This window comes from Otolemur garnettii, unplaced genomic scaffold, assembly GCF_000181295.1.
Source record: "Otolemur garnettii isolate 467f Iridium unplaced genomic scaffold, OtoGar3 scaffold00030, whole genome shotgun sequence".
In the NCBI taxonomy this organism is placed as follows: domain Eukaryota; kingdom Metazoa; phylum Chordata; class Mammalia; order Primates; family Galagidae; genus Otolemur; species Otolemur garnettii.
The window spans coordinates 4,687,618-4,702,766 of NW_003852425.1; the positions used below are offsets into that span (position 1 = coordinate 4,687,618).

Consider the following 15,149-nt stretch of genomic DNA (forward strand, 5'->3'; position numbering starts at 1 on the left):
TTTTTATAAGGAATATTCTGGACTGTGCTCCTAATTGCATTTTGCACTTTAGTTGAACATTTGAATTATACCAAAATATGCTAAGAAAATAGTTGGCGGTCACTAAGTAAAGAGGTAAAATTGAGCAAATGTCCTCTATATAAAGACTTCAGGGTACACAGAATTTTCTGAAATGGAGATATTTACATGGCAAGAACAAATTCCCATTACACAGAAGGGCTCACCTTAAAAGCTAGTTGTTTAAGTCTATTTATAATGTTAGATGGTATCAAGCATCTAATATGGTCCTGATTAAAATATGCAAGGTGAGAAATTTTAATCTTTTCTGAAACCCAGCTATTAACTAAAATTAAAGGTATTTGCATCAAAAGTTTTAAGTTGCATATTAATCTATAACACTTAGAATTCACTTCATGCAGCTTTCTAGAAGAGTAGAGAACAAAAGGACATTTGTAAATGCATTTTACCTTGTGGTAAGTAAATAAGTCAAAGAGTTTATTTATTTCACTTGTTTCTGTGAAATTTTCCACCTTTGTGGATACAGCTCTAGACACCAGGGCGTGATCTTCTCTGAGGACACCATGTAATATGTTATAAAAAAAGACCGCATTCTATAAAGGCAAAGATTGAGCCATGTTAACTTCTGAGGTGTCACATAAACACAATCATCCTAAAATACTTTCAAAAACTAATACTTAAAGGGGGAAAAATATCAATGAGAAGTGTCTGAATGACAGTATACCAAATGAGTGAGGATTCCAACACTGTAGGAGACTTTCCTTCCTGTTTTATAGCCTTTTTGACTCTGAGGTTCAGTATGGAGTCATCAGTTAACTTCTTATTTTTTTCCAAAGTCTCAAAAAATAGACAACTAATATTTATAAATAAAAATAACAGATAATTTCAAAAAACAGATCATTTCAAATCTTACAGACAATAGAAAAAGAAGAAATACTTCAAGAATCATAGGTGATTTTCTTCTTTTCAAAATACAGCAGATAAAACGTTTGCAAAAGCAAAACATGAAAATTAAGAAATACATAGCTGCATAATATCCTATTGGGTTAATGGACCACAATGGACTTAATCATTTCTCTATTATTAGTTAGGCATTTGAATTGCTCCCAACTTTTTACTGTTATATCTAGTTTTAATGAATATTTTTGCCCATATTGCCTCTTCCGTATTTTGTGCCCCCTCTGCCCTGCATAGGTCTCCTGTCCCTCCTCTCTCTGCCTTGCATAAGGTTTACACAGTCTTCTTGGTGTCTCTATAACCGAACAAGGTTACACCTCTTCCTCTACACCACAGGTTCTCAACCTGTGGGTCGCGACCCCCTTTTAACAATGAAAATACATTGCAGCACTAGGAAGGTTGAGAACCACTGCTCTACACCCTAGGGAGCTTTCTACTCTAGGCCTCCCGTAAGGTGGAGGTGTTCCAGTCCTGCTGGAGGGAAACAGTATGTAAAAGTGACATCAATTTTAAAATAATAATAATAATAATGATATTTAAGTACTGCCTATAGGAATTAGGTAAAATGGATCTGTGCACTCACTATTATTTCATCCTGCAAGTTGTGATATCCCAGAGATCTATTTCTACTAAAACCTATTCTTAGAACACTTTTTTTGGTAATAATGTGTGTAGAACGTCATAGTGGTTAAAAACGCAGGGCTGGAGTCAAGCTGTCTATATCTGAATCCGACCTTAGCCCCTAAGGAGTTGTGAGACTCATAAAAGTCGACCAACTTTTTCTCTCTGAAACTCAATTTCACCAACTGAAAATGGAGAAAACAACACTGTCCTCGTCAGACTATTATGAGAATTCAATTAATCAACATAAAGTTCCTAGCACAATCCCTAGCAAATAGGACATGCACAATAAGGGTTAACACTGCTGTGATTGCCTATCGTGTTTTTTATTACTATTCCTTCGGAATTGTTCTGAGGATTAAATGAGATAACGTCAATGACATTCTGTGAGGATGTAACTAGAGCTTAGCCAAAGGTAGTTTGCTCAACTGTACACAGTAGATGCTCAATGATCTGCCGAATGGCTGCATGAAACCCACTTTACAAAGGAGGAACTAAAGATCAGGAGGGTTCAGATGGTAAAGGGAGAGCAGTGTCTGACTTGTTGCCGGGCCCCTGTGTCCCCTTCCCTTCCCTGAGCCTGCTTCCTCCTTAGATCAGGCAGAAGAAGAGAGATGGAAAAAAGTCGGTGAGTGGCAATGTCAGGGCTGGAGCTTTAGGGACCAAGGAGCCCTTGGTCCTCAATGTTCTGACCATGACTCATTTGTGTCCTGCTTTAATGACTTTCAGCTGAAATTGGACCAAGAAAGGGAAAAAAAAAAACCTGGAAATCTGTTCTGCATATGGTTCTGTGACTCCCTTACTCAATTTCAGTCAAATTACTAGATTAAAAGAGAAGTCTTCATCTCCAGGGATCACTGAAGCAAGAGCTTACACTTTTTAAAAACGAAGCTTGTGGCAACCTCTGTAAGCATCACAGTCTGATCTCTCTGGCAAGGGTCTAGTCACTCACTTTCACAAGCAACTGAGTAATGCAGACTCAGAAAGCAGTGATTAAGGAGCCAATGATAAAAGGAAATAACGGTACAGAAAGAGACTAATCTTGTAATTGTAGCTTCAAAAATCCCAGTAAAATGTTCATCAAATTTTGCCAGATACTATCTTAGCCATTGTGGTTGCTGTAAGGAGGTAACTGAGAGTGACAGTAATGAGATATTCTATTTAATTAAAAAACAGAGGGTAAATTTCTTTGTTTTATGGGAATTAAACTTCTCTTATTGACTCTAAGCCCAGAGTTAATTTGGGATACAACCAAATGCTTTCAAAAAGCATACAACCAAATGCTTTCAAAAAGCCCTAAAATATGTGTGGACAAAAGTTATAAAACAGAGATACAGTTTTGTAGACATGTATATGGAAAGGACTTTTGAAAAAATGAAGACTTACTACATGTACATAAAGTTTATATATATGAAAAGAATTGTATATAAACACACACACCCTCTTAGTGCCCTGAGGATAAGCATACTCTCCTGTCGACTTGGCGCCTGCAGCTCAGCAGCTAGGGCACTGGCCACATGCACCAGGGCTGGCGGGTTCGAACCTGGCCTGGGCCAGCCAAACAACAATGACAACTGTAACAACAACAAAAAGACCTGGGTGTTGTCGCGGGTGCCTGTAGTCCCAGCTACCTTGGAGGCTGAGGCAAGAGAATCGCAAACGCCCAAGAGTTGGAGGTTGCTGTGAGCTGTGACGCCATGGCACTGTAATGAGGGTGACACAGCGAGACACTGTCTCAAAAAAAAAAAAAAAAAAAAAAAGAATACTCTCATGTCCTTCTCTCTGTAGAGCACAGTGGTTAAAAGCATGGGGTTGGCAGTCACAGAGACCTGAATTGAACCTTAGTTCTAACATTAACAACTCTGAGACCTTGGTCAACTTAGTTAATGCTTCTATGCCTCAGTTACCTCATTTGTAAAACAGAAGTAACAATGATACTCAAACAGGTTTTGAGGCTGAGTAAGATGATGTATGAATTGAACTCACAATGTCTGGCACTTAAGTTCTAAGTGAATGGAATTCTTGGTGAATGGAATATACAGTGTTTTTGTTATCCTTATCCATGGACTAGACCCCAGACATGGCCCAACTAGGCCCAACTGTTATAATCTCTCTTCTGGCCCAATGAGGCAATTGACCTTGGGCAAGTCATTAACCATGCAGGACTCCAGTGTCCTGATCTAAATAATGATGTCCAAAGTCCTCTTCAGGAAAGCGGGGCCTACACACAGTCCAGGTGAGGAGGAGAGAGGCAGTGCAGAGACTGGGCTGAGGCCTGGGACATCCTACAGGGCGTCCACAGAGGACAGGGTATGTGGCATAAAACTGAGGTCTTAGCCTATACTACGTCAGTGCTTCCCAGATGCTATGATTTCACAAACAGATAAAAAGATTTTTTTTTTTTTTTTTTTTTGAGACAGGAGCCTCAAGCTGTCACCCTGGGTAGAGTAGAGTGCTCTGGCATCACAGCTCACAGCAACCTCCAACTCCTGGGCTCAAGCGAGTCTCCTGCCTCAGCTACCCAAGTAGCTGGGACCACAGGCGCCCGCCACAACGCCCAGCTATTTTTTAGTTGTAGCCATCATTGTTATTTGGCAGGCTGGGCTGGATTCTGACCCGCCACCTTGAGTGTAAGTGGCTGGCGCCTTAGCAACTTGAGGCGCTGAGTCAGATAAAAAGATTTTTTAAAAAGGTTTCTATGGGGCCAAGAAAGGTCTGCCAACTTTTTATTCTGCCAAACAACTAACTAAAACAAGTACCATCTGCCTACCATCACGATCTTTCATAAAAGAAGGAAATTTTAATACCCAAAGAGGAGAAAGATCATCATCTTGGAAGCTCCTCTCAAATGAATAGATTTAGCCTGTTAAGATCTGGCAGGTGGACATCAGAATTTTAAATATGAAGTTCTGAGTAAGGGCAGGGAGGAGAAAAGAAGGCAAGAATCGAGGCTGGGAACAGCTGGGAGGTAAGATGGGGTAGAGGCCAGCCAGCTAGAAGGGGCAGAGGAAGGTTTACAGCAGGTCCAGGATGCAGAACCGAGGAGAAAGCGGATGAGAAAGGTTCTGTAGTTTGCTAAAGAAGTAAGGCCTACATGGAAGGACGACATTAAGTATAATCATTTAAATGTCTAAATAAAATCACGTTAGTTTGGCTTCATCAGGCCATTCTAAAAGCACCACACCTAGTTACTCCAAATAAATTAAATATCAGAAACATAACCTACAGGTGAGATAATCAGATTGGCACCGCCATGAATTTATGTTTCAATGTCACTATTTACTCAAATTAACCCAACCAAGTCAGCAATAGTATTAAATATGAATAACTAAAAGTAGCGTATTACTTATCATTAAAGTCAGAGACCCCTGGTTACAACTGCACAAGTAAAAATAATCTAAAATCCAACATGGGGAAAAGTATATACAAACATCTTACAAGGGGATATAATAAAATATCAGGCAGCCATTAGAATCTTCTTTTCAGAGAAGATTTAATGATTTGTAGAAATGTTTATAGTATAATACAAAGTATACAAAGCAGTACAAATTTTTATGTAATTCCTGCTTTCATACTCCTGTAATAAAATAAATCAAAAAGACAACATACATCATCTCTGGTATTATAGATCATTTAATATTCCTTGTGCTTTATATGTTTTCAACAACAAATATGCATTACTTTTATAATTAGGAGAAAATATGTTGAATAAACTTAACAAACATACTTACTCTTGGGAGTTTAGGATTGAAGTAGTTAATTATTCCAAACTCAAAATAAGATGCAAAACCCTCTTTGAGCCAGATATTATTCCACCAATTCATGGTAACCAAGTTTCCAAACCACTTTTGGGGGTGAAAGAAAAAAAGAGCTTTCTTTTAAAGTTATATTTATAGTAATGCAGGTTAAATAAATTTTAAGGCCAAAAGACATAATTAACTTTATTCACTGTCAATAATAAAACTTGAAAACAGGATTCCAAAAGCTTGTTTTCACATGAGGAGGTATCAGTTATGCATTTCTTTGAAACAATTATGTTCAATGATTGAAAGCATTTTTTGTTTTAAAACTGCAATTTACAAAGTCAGCTAGCGGCTCAGCACCTGTAGCTCAGCAGCTAGGGTGCCAGCCACATACACCAGGGCTGGCGAGTTCGAACCCAGCCTGGCCCGGGCCTGCCAAACAACAATGACAACTACAACCAAAAAATAGCTGGGCATTGTGGCAGGCGCCTGTAGTCCCAGCTACTTGGGAGGCTGAGGCAAGAGAATAGCTTAAGCCCAAGAATTGGAGGTTGCTGTGAGTTATGACACCACAGAACTCTACTGAGGGCGACAAAGTGAAACTGTCTCTAAAAAAAAAAAACACAAAAAAACAAAGTCAGCTAGAGTATAACATTTCTTAAACTATCTGTTTTACCCAAAAATTGTGTTTCATTAAGTAAAGCAGAAGCACCAAATACTGAGTTACCACCTACTAACTCGAGCACCTTATATTCTCAATAGGCTACACCAGGATTTTGCCACAAGCAGTTGTTTAGGTTTTAAGAACATGATACATGCTGTGTACAAATCACTCGAGCAATCATGTATTTTGCAACCATGTCCAATTGCAATTATTTTTTATTTGAGCTGAATGGGGGGAGAATGTGTCAAAAGGATGATGAACAGAATTAGGAAAGAAAAACAGCATAATTTCCAAAATCAACTAACCCATGCTCTGGTATTTAACCAAATTCTTCTAACAGCTGTGATGTACTTATAGTTAATACCCTGTATTCCAAGCCACGTGTGACTTAGGCTGTAATAAAACATGACACACTTAGGGTGAATGATCAAAATGCGTGAAAGTGTGTGTTGAGTGTGCACGAGGGTGTGCCACAGTCCCAGTAAGTTGCTCTTTTCTGAAACTTCTTATGGAGCCACATAGGAGAGATGATTTCTTTCTTGATGCACTGGTATTAATGAATTGGAGAACAAAATACAGATGTGAAAATCTTCATTAAGTCAAACACTTACACACTGAAAGTTGCAATGTGAAAGTATGTAGATCTGATGAAATGAATCGTTGGTGACACTCCCCTCGGAAATATGGCTTGAGGATTAATTATTGCTCACCTCACTAACATATTACCTGCGTCCATTTAACCTCTCTCCAACAACAAAAAATAAAAGTTTATAACAACCTACTGATGAAATTCTAGTATCTTTCAGTATCTTTTTGAATATCTCTTATCTTAAGGTAGAATGAAAAATGAACACTCCTAGTTGTGTATGGATTACCTTTCCCAAAGAGGATTTTGTGAAGCAAAGTTAATCTTTAAAGGTAAACACATAACCCTCAATGACCATAAGGTCTCATGACTATAATCCACTACCAATAGCTCAGATCTACCCAAATCTCACTATGTAGATCCTTCCTTATTCCTACTCGCTGCCACACTTTTTAGATAATATTTTTCTTTTTAAAACTTTGGTATATGGCAGAGTATCTTCATTTCTTTGCTATTTTGGATGGAGCAGCTAGAGAATATCTTCATGAGAAATAAGAAAAAACATTTTACCACATGCCTGATGTCCAATCTCATGGGAGACAATGTAAGAGATCAAAGCCTTTTTTCCAGTCAGTTGATCATCTGGTTGCAGCAACAACAGTGATTCATCAAACATCAATAGTCCCCAGTTTTCCATTGCATGGTTGTCAAAAATAGGCAAGGCAATTATATCTAAGTGGATTTAAATGGAGGAAAAAGTAAAACCATCTCTTCTCCAAAAATTGGGATTTCTACATATAAATATCTCAAAATGAAATACTACTGAAAAATACAAGTGAAGATTTATAACTTGAGGGGAGAGAAGGGATTTATAAAGATTACTATCAAGATGGAAGCCAGAGAATAAATTGTTTTGACTATATTAAGATACTTTTTTTCTGACTTTATTTTTTAATTAAATCATAACTATATATATTAATGCATTTATGGGGTACAATGTGCTGATTTTATATACAATTTGGAATGCTTGCATCCTCACCTAATGTGCATGATGCAATGGTACATTTCAAAACTATTAAGAAAAGAGTATAATTGTGATGCATGTGTTACTTAATTCAAAATACACAAAGAACTCTTTAAAACTCAACAATAAAAAAACAAAAAACCCAATTATAAAATGAGCAAAAATATTTGAACAGACAACTACTAAATAAGTATGCAAATAACAAATAAATATATGAGAAGATGCTCAACGTTATTTGTCATTAGAGAATTGCAAATAAAAACAACGAGATGCACCACTCCTAGAATGGCTAAATTACAAATTACCACCAAATGCTGACAAAGATTTGGAGCAACAGGAACTCTCATATACTGCTGGTAGGAATGCAAAATGGTACAGTCATTTTGGAAGACTGTCTGACAGCTTCTTTCAAAACTAAGCATATGCTATCTGTTATCATAACAACTAACAATCGTACACCTTGGTATGAACCCAAATGAACTGAAAATGTATGTCCACAAAAAACCCACACACAACGTTTATAGCAGCTTTGTTCACAATTGCTAAAACTTCGAAGCAACACCACTGCCATTCAATATGTGGATGGATAAACTGTGGTACGTGTATACAATACAGTACTTTTCAGAAACAAAAAGAAATGAGCTATCAAGCTATGAAAAGAAATAAAGGAACTTTAACTCCATATTGCTAAGTGCAAGAAGGTAGTCTTAAAAATTATATACTGTGTGATTCCAATTATGTGACATTCTGGAATAGGAAAAACTATAAAGACAATAAAAAAAATCAGTAGTTGTCATGGATTCAGGAGAAACGATGAACAAGGAAAGCACCAGCGATTTTAATAGAAGGGAAACCACCCTGTGTGATAACTGTAGTGTACATACAGGTCCTTAGACATTTGTACAAGCCCATTGAACTGTATGACACAAAAAATGAACCTTAAGATAAACTACAGATGTTAGTTAATAATAACGTATCAGTGCTGGTTCTTCAGTGTAACAAATGTACCACACTAAGCCAAGATGGGAACAGCAGAAGAAAGGCACGAGGGGAACCGATGGGAACTCTCTGTACTTTCTGCACAACTTTCCTATAAATCTGAAACTGCTCTAAAGTATTGCCTATTTAAATTGAACACTTTAGTTCACCAAAGACATTATAAACAAATTGGCAGGGCAAACCACAATCAAGCAAAAATATTTGAAGCACATACCATAGGCGATTAGATGATTATTTTTAATATTTAGAGAACTCTGACCAATCAAAAGGGGAAAAAAGGTGAACAATTCACCAAAGAAATAATTCAAACAGCCAAAAATCTTACTTTAAAATGTTCAACTTCATTAGTTATCAAAAAACAAAAATTAAAATGATATAACTTACTCTTTAAAATACGTAAGATTAATAATTAGAATTAAGTGTAGGAAAATTGTCACATAGCTTGCTGGTGAGGGTGTGAACTGGTGCGATAATCTTGGAGCAATATAGCAAAAGCTGCATAATCTTTACAAATCTTCATCCATTTTAACTAAATCATTCTACTTTTGGAAGTTAGACTAAGTTAACTAGGATATATATTTGTCTTTAGTATTTTAGAAATTAGGCAAAAATGATGGAATCAATCCAAAGGATCAGTAACAGAGGACTAAATATTTTGTCACATTGCTATGTAGGCATTTTGTGTCTTAAGAACATCAACACAAAAGGATAGTTATCCAGATCAGACGACAGACAACTACTAAAGAAGATATGCAAATAACAAATAAATATATGAGAAGATGCTACATACTGTTAATAAAAACCATTCAAAGAACAGTGTCAAATCTATGGTATCATTTTTGTCAAAAACAAGAAGTAAATACAGAGACTGAGCCTGACAGACTTTGAGACGGTACACACCAAAAGGTCAATTGTAATTATCACTTTGTGACAGCATTATAGGTGATTTTTTCTTCTCTGTTTTATGCTTCTCTTCCTGTTTTTCCAAATTTATTAATAGAAGAACAGTAACAGTTTTTGTTTATTTGCTTTTCCTAATGAAAGAAACATCACTCCTCTAATCCATGGTACCTTTGCCTGATGAAAGGTTCTCTGCTGACTTTCCACGAGGCCGACGCTGACAGTGTATAGTAAAGGTACCCTGGTCATTACACAGCCTCCACCAATTGGTGCTCTGTTACCTTTGGGCATACTTACTTGCCTTAGTCTAGGGTGCCCATCCTTTTAACCTTCCTCTTCCTCTTCACCCACCCCACCTGCCAGGCCACCCACATTCCTCACAAAAGACTGCTCTGCTCCACTCCAAACAGCCCCTCTGGTTCTCAGTAACCATTGAGACTTTCTGCTCAAGCTCTTTGCTACCCAGGAAGTTCTCTGCTCTGCATAAGAACGCTACCAGTACTTGTGGCCCATCTTACCATCTATAAGAAGGCATTTCTTACTAATCCTGATGACTATTTTCAAAATTATTGTTTTTATACCAGATGCATAGAATTAGATTAAGCAAAATCCTTCTTTCTTAATAAACTACCTTTGGTCCACACGTAACTCTGTTTTCTTTTACTGTAATGATTAACTTATTATTTGAAAATAATAATAGAAACACACATTTATCTACCACTTAGATTTGGAACAGGAGTTGGCAAATTTTTCTGCAAAAGGCCAAACAGTAAATATTTTCAGCTCCATGGAATATGTGTTTTCTTTCACACACTCAACTTTGGCGTCTCCATGCAGAAGCAGCTGTAGACACTGTGCGAGCAAATCAGCAAGCTGTGTTGCAATAAAACATTACTTTTGGATGTTGAAATTTGATTTCATATAATTTTCATGTGTCACAAAGTGTTATTCTTCTTTTGATTTTTTTCAGTCATTTAAAAATGTAAAAACCACTCTTTGCTCATTCTTGGGCCACAGAGAAACAGGTAGTGGTCCAGATTTGACAGTTTACCAGTATCTAATTTAGAACAATACCAATAAACTATCTTGGTTCCCAGCACCATCAGCACCACCTGGGAATTTGTGGGAATGACCCCAGAACTACTGGATCAGAAAGGCCAGGTGGGCTGCAGCAGTCTGTGCTTGAACAAGCTTTCCAGGTGATTCTGACCCTGCTGACCTCCGCTGATCTATGCCTTCCTGTAGGCTCCTTCTCAACTCATCTTTAGTGTATTCTCCCAGAGGTTAACCCCTACCCTACATTTTAGGTTTGTCGTTCCTTTGCTTAAAAATAATATATGTAAATATACTGTTTACTCTTTATAGTTTTAAACTTTAGAAATAGTTTCCATGGTGTGAATGTACCACAATTCATTTAAGCATTCTTCTATCAGTGATTATATTGGTTGTTTTCAGTTTGGGGCTATCATAAAAAGTATAGCTATGAACATGTCTTCTGGTACATTTATGCTCAAATTCATCTTGAGGATATACCTAAGAGTGACATTACTGGGTTTTAAGGTATTCTAATGGTCAGTACTACAACATGATACATATGTTTCAAAGTGGTTATAATAATCAACACTCCCATCAAGGCATTGTTAAAATGCTGACTTTTGACAATTGAATGAGTACAAAATGGTGCCTCACTGTGGCCCTGGATGTTCCTCTCAGATCACTTGTGAGGTTAAGTATCTCTTCATGAATTTATTAGCCAGATACGTTCCTTTTTCTGTAAAACTTCTATTTACATATCTCTTACGTTCTTTTTCTGTTGGTTATATTTTTCTTATTTACTTATAGATGATCTTTATATATCTGGAATACTTTAATTACCACTTCTTCATCCTCTTTTTTTTTTTAAGACTTTTGCTTAGCCAGTACTTTATCTCTTGCTAATCTAACTTGTTGCTTACATTTCTAACATACAGAAGCAAGCTTCCTAACTCAGCTACTTGAAAAGGGCCCTGGCCACCTACTTCTTCTATATTCACACAGCATCTAGAAAATTTGGAGGTACCCAATATCTCCTCAGTAAATTCTCATTAATTGTGGTCATTATTTTATGATTTTATGACTGACCTTATACTTAAATTTAAATGCTTTGAAAATACATACCACACTCGGATATGTAAAACGTGATTAGTCCACTATTATGACAAATAAAGAACATAACCAACACATAAAAGGGAAGTTATCATTTCAAACATTTGCAAGTCTTAAATGCTCATATTTACTCCTAAAAGTAACACCCCACTTTTTCTTTCAAAACTTCTAAGAACCCAAACACCTAACTCTACCAGTCTCTATACTATTTTGATAGTATAGCCCACTTTTGATTTAAACACACTGGACTAGAATGATAATAGCACCAGAAAAAAATGCTGTTCTGTGTAATGAACATACAAAAACAGTTTATATGACCTTAAATTCTAAGGCTTAGAATTCGTTGAACTAGACACAAGAAGATAAGCTAAAAAAAAAAATAAATAAACGAACGGCTTTGGCATGTGTAGGAAATGCTGGTAGGAACAGGATTTGTTGTTTTTTGTTTTGTTTTGTTTTATTATTGACTCAACCAAGAGTTAAATTAAGAAATATTAGTTTATCATTTTCCTAAAGATCCTTATTTTATAGAGAAACTCCTTATTTTAATCACCTATCAATCAAAATAAAGTTTTGAGTGAATACCACCTAAGGGTAAAATTGGGTAAGATGATATGAAAGATTTATATTTATATATATATATACATATATATATATATATATATTTTTTTTTTTTTTTAGCAGTTTTTGGCTGGGTCTGGGTTTGAACCTGCCACCTCTGGCATATGGGGCCAGAGCTCTACTCCTTTGAGCCAGAGGCGCTGCCCTGAAAGATATTTTTTAAAGTGTCAGATATTCAGGAGTTGATAATCTGGTCAGAATTTAAATGGAATTACTGAACTAATTGCGTGTGTTTATTCCCCTGCACTAAAAAAGTTTACTTTTGACCATCTGAGAGAAAAACTTCCATAGACTCTGAAGATACAAAAAGACCATCCAGATCCTGACCCCAAGTTGCTCTTGATCTAGTGAGGGAAACTGTTCGGGTGCAATCAGTCAAGGGTCCAGCTGGAGGGACTTCCATGAAGTCAGGGAAGCCTTCAGGGAAGAGGGTGCACTGAGCCAAGAAATACAAGACTTGAATTAGCCAGATAGATAGAAGGCATTCCAGAACATGCACACTGCGTGTGTGAGGGTCTGAAGGAGAAGAGAGGAAGATGATGTGTAAGAGGAGCAGAGACAGTGCTAGAGCACCCTTCTCATTCTGAGGAACTGCCAAAGCTCCAACAGTGCAAGATGAACGATACTCTCAATTGAGAGGGAAATTGAACCACTTTCTGAGCTGACTGGCTCATACAATTTTAAAGATATACTGTACAGATCTACAAGAGGTTAAATATTTACATATTTCCTCCAAGATCACACTATATCCACACATGATTCCAATTTTATACAATGAAGATTCACATATGGGACCTCTAACTCCTAATCCAATGACTCACAGCTATACAATATTAAAAAAAAAAAAAAAGAAACTTACCAAAGGGAACCAGAGTAACTCATGCAAGCCCACTAGCTAAAAAGATCCAGAACACAACATTGCATACTTGCATTATGAGAGAAAAGGCAAGAACACAAGAGAGAAAGTAGAGTCTGGGGAGGTGAGGCTGCCATCAAAACCCAAGAGAGGCCTAAAATCTCAGAGATGTGCTACTTGCTGGGCACAGGGCACCCAACAGAGAAAGAGGGGGCAGACCTCAATGTGTTTTAGAAGGTTTAAAACATAATGATGGCTGGTCAAGAGGCTAACTGCAAAATCGCAGCTAAGTGGTGGCTGTGGGTCCTCAAAGGGTCATCTGTGTACGCTGTGACCTCAACCCAGGACCCACATAACAGAAAACCCATTGCATTGAAAGAGAAGGTGCCTCACCTGTCTTTGGAAGAGGGTAACTGATATTAAATAAATCCTCCAGAAAAGAGAAGATGGGACCTGTGATGTTCAAAGCAAAGTCTGCATGTCCACTTGCAATGGCATCTTTCCGGGCCCAGATGCGTATCTGAATTAAAACAATTAGCAGTAATTAGGAAAGGCAGTAGTGATTTTGGAAATCACTACGGGAAGCCTTGCTAGTTCCAATTCCCTGCGGCTCTAGAGCCAAAGTCTTACCTTTTCAGAAGAAGCTACATAATAAAATGTTTAAAGGCATACAGGTGCCGAGACAACCCCAGAAGGCTGTTCACCAAGTTATAAACATTCCAGAAAGTGTGTTATTTCAATCTCTGACAGTAACATATATAACTCTGAAATGACAAAACAATCCTTGGAATGGTCCACACCACCATCTACCCCCATAGTAAATGTACATTCTGTATACATTTTATGCACCCTGGACTCTTGCTTCCCTTCTTAGAACTTTTTTCTAAGACAAAAAAAGAATTGTACTGTTGGGGGTACATAGTATGGGACACACCAAGCAAATTTAAAATAGTTTGATAAATAAAACATTAATTGTCCTACCTTATTTTCAAAATTTGAAATAAGGTTAAGTCCCCTAATTTTAAAAAGCTCATCAAAACTCTTATGATTTTAAAGCTGAAGCAAGTAAATTATATTCAATGGCTATTTATTCTCTTACAAATGACGCTTCCAGTTCAGCAAGTAGAAGAAGATCTCTGCCATATTTTGTCAGTTTTAGGCAACTGCACTATTGTTTGGGTACTTGGGACTTATCTGTGAGATTTTGGTGACTGATATACTATTGCTTTAACATTATTATTATAATATTAAAGGATTTTATACTCTACAATATCATTTAAACAATTTTTAATAGAATTGCCAGCTTTCATGGCAAAAAAAAAAAATGCATATTGCCTACCACGCAAAAACTTTAGAACAAAAATTAGTAGTGAGAAAATTCAACTATCTGTCCTGATGTGAGTTCAGTTAGAAAAGAGCTCTCTGCAAAACACTGGAGAAAATGCTAAGGAAAGGAAAAGCAGAGCAACATTTGCAGCTTTGTGCACTCCAAAAGCACATTCACCTTACTTGCTTTTCTTTCTTCTGGGAAATTCGTCTTGAGTTATGTGAATTCTAAATTATGTGAGGATTCAGGAATGCTGCTTGTTCACAAAATGCAACCACCTGTTTCTGAGGCGCTGCCTGGACCCCTTTGTTGCTTTCAGCCTCCCCCCCTGCTGCAGAGGCCTCCTTCTGCTAACAAAGATGGCCCCACACTTGGCCCTGCTCCTGCGCTGAATTCACCCTTCCCTGTCCAGTTCTGGCTTCTGAAGCAACAGTTAGGGAGCCTACTCAACCAAGGGCCACCCTATGGAAGTCATCTCTGCCCCCACTGTTGAGATGGTGTGTATATTTTAAATGTGAACCTTTTGGAGAAAAAGGGCAATAACAATGACTGTATATGTATATTAACTTTCAGTTTATTAAGCTCCTTTTGTAAATTGACAAGTAAAGTCAATAAGCTGAGTATGAGACGAATGATGAGACGATTTCAGACTGGAGGAAAGGGTGAGTGGCTCCTGGCAGAGCAGTGA

General features: G+C 37.2%; 1 protein-coding gene across 1 annotated transcript in view; it reads right to left on the bottom strand.

Moving 5' to 3' along the window:
* Window positions 1-15,149, bottom strand: part of LVRN (laeverin) — a 64,108-nt gene that overhangs the window by 24,872 nt on the left and 24,087 nt on the right. The window contains exons 4-7 of the mRNA XM_003788900.1: window positions 13,528-13,654; window positions 7,167-7,321; window positions 5,328-5,441; window positions 468-611 (exon numbers count right to left, since the gene is read on the bottom strand). Of these exons, the coding sequence (XP_003788948.1) occupies window positions 468-611; window positions 5,328-5,441; window positions 7,167-7,321; window positions 13,528-13,654 (540 nt within the window). The remainder of the gene's footprint in view (window positions 1-467; window positions 612-5,327; window positions 5,442-7,166; window positions 7,322-13,527; window positions 13,655-15,149) is intronic.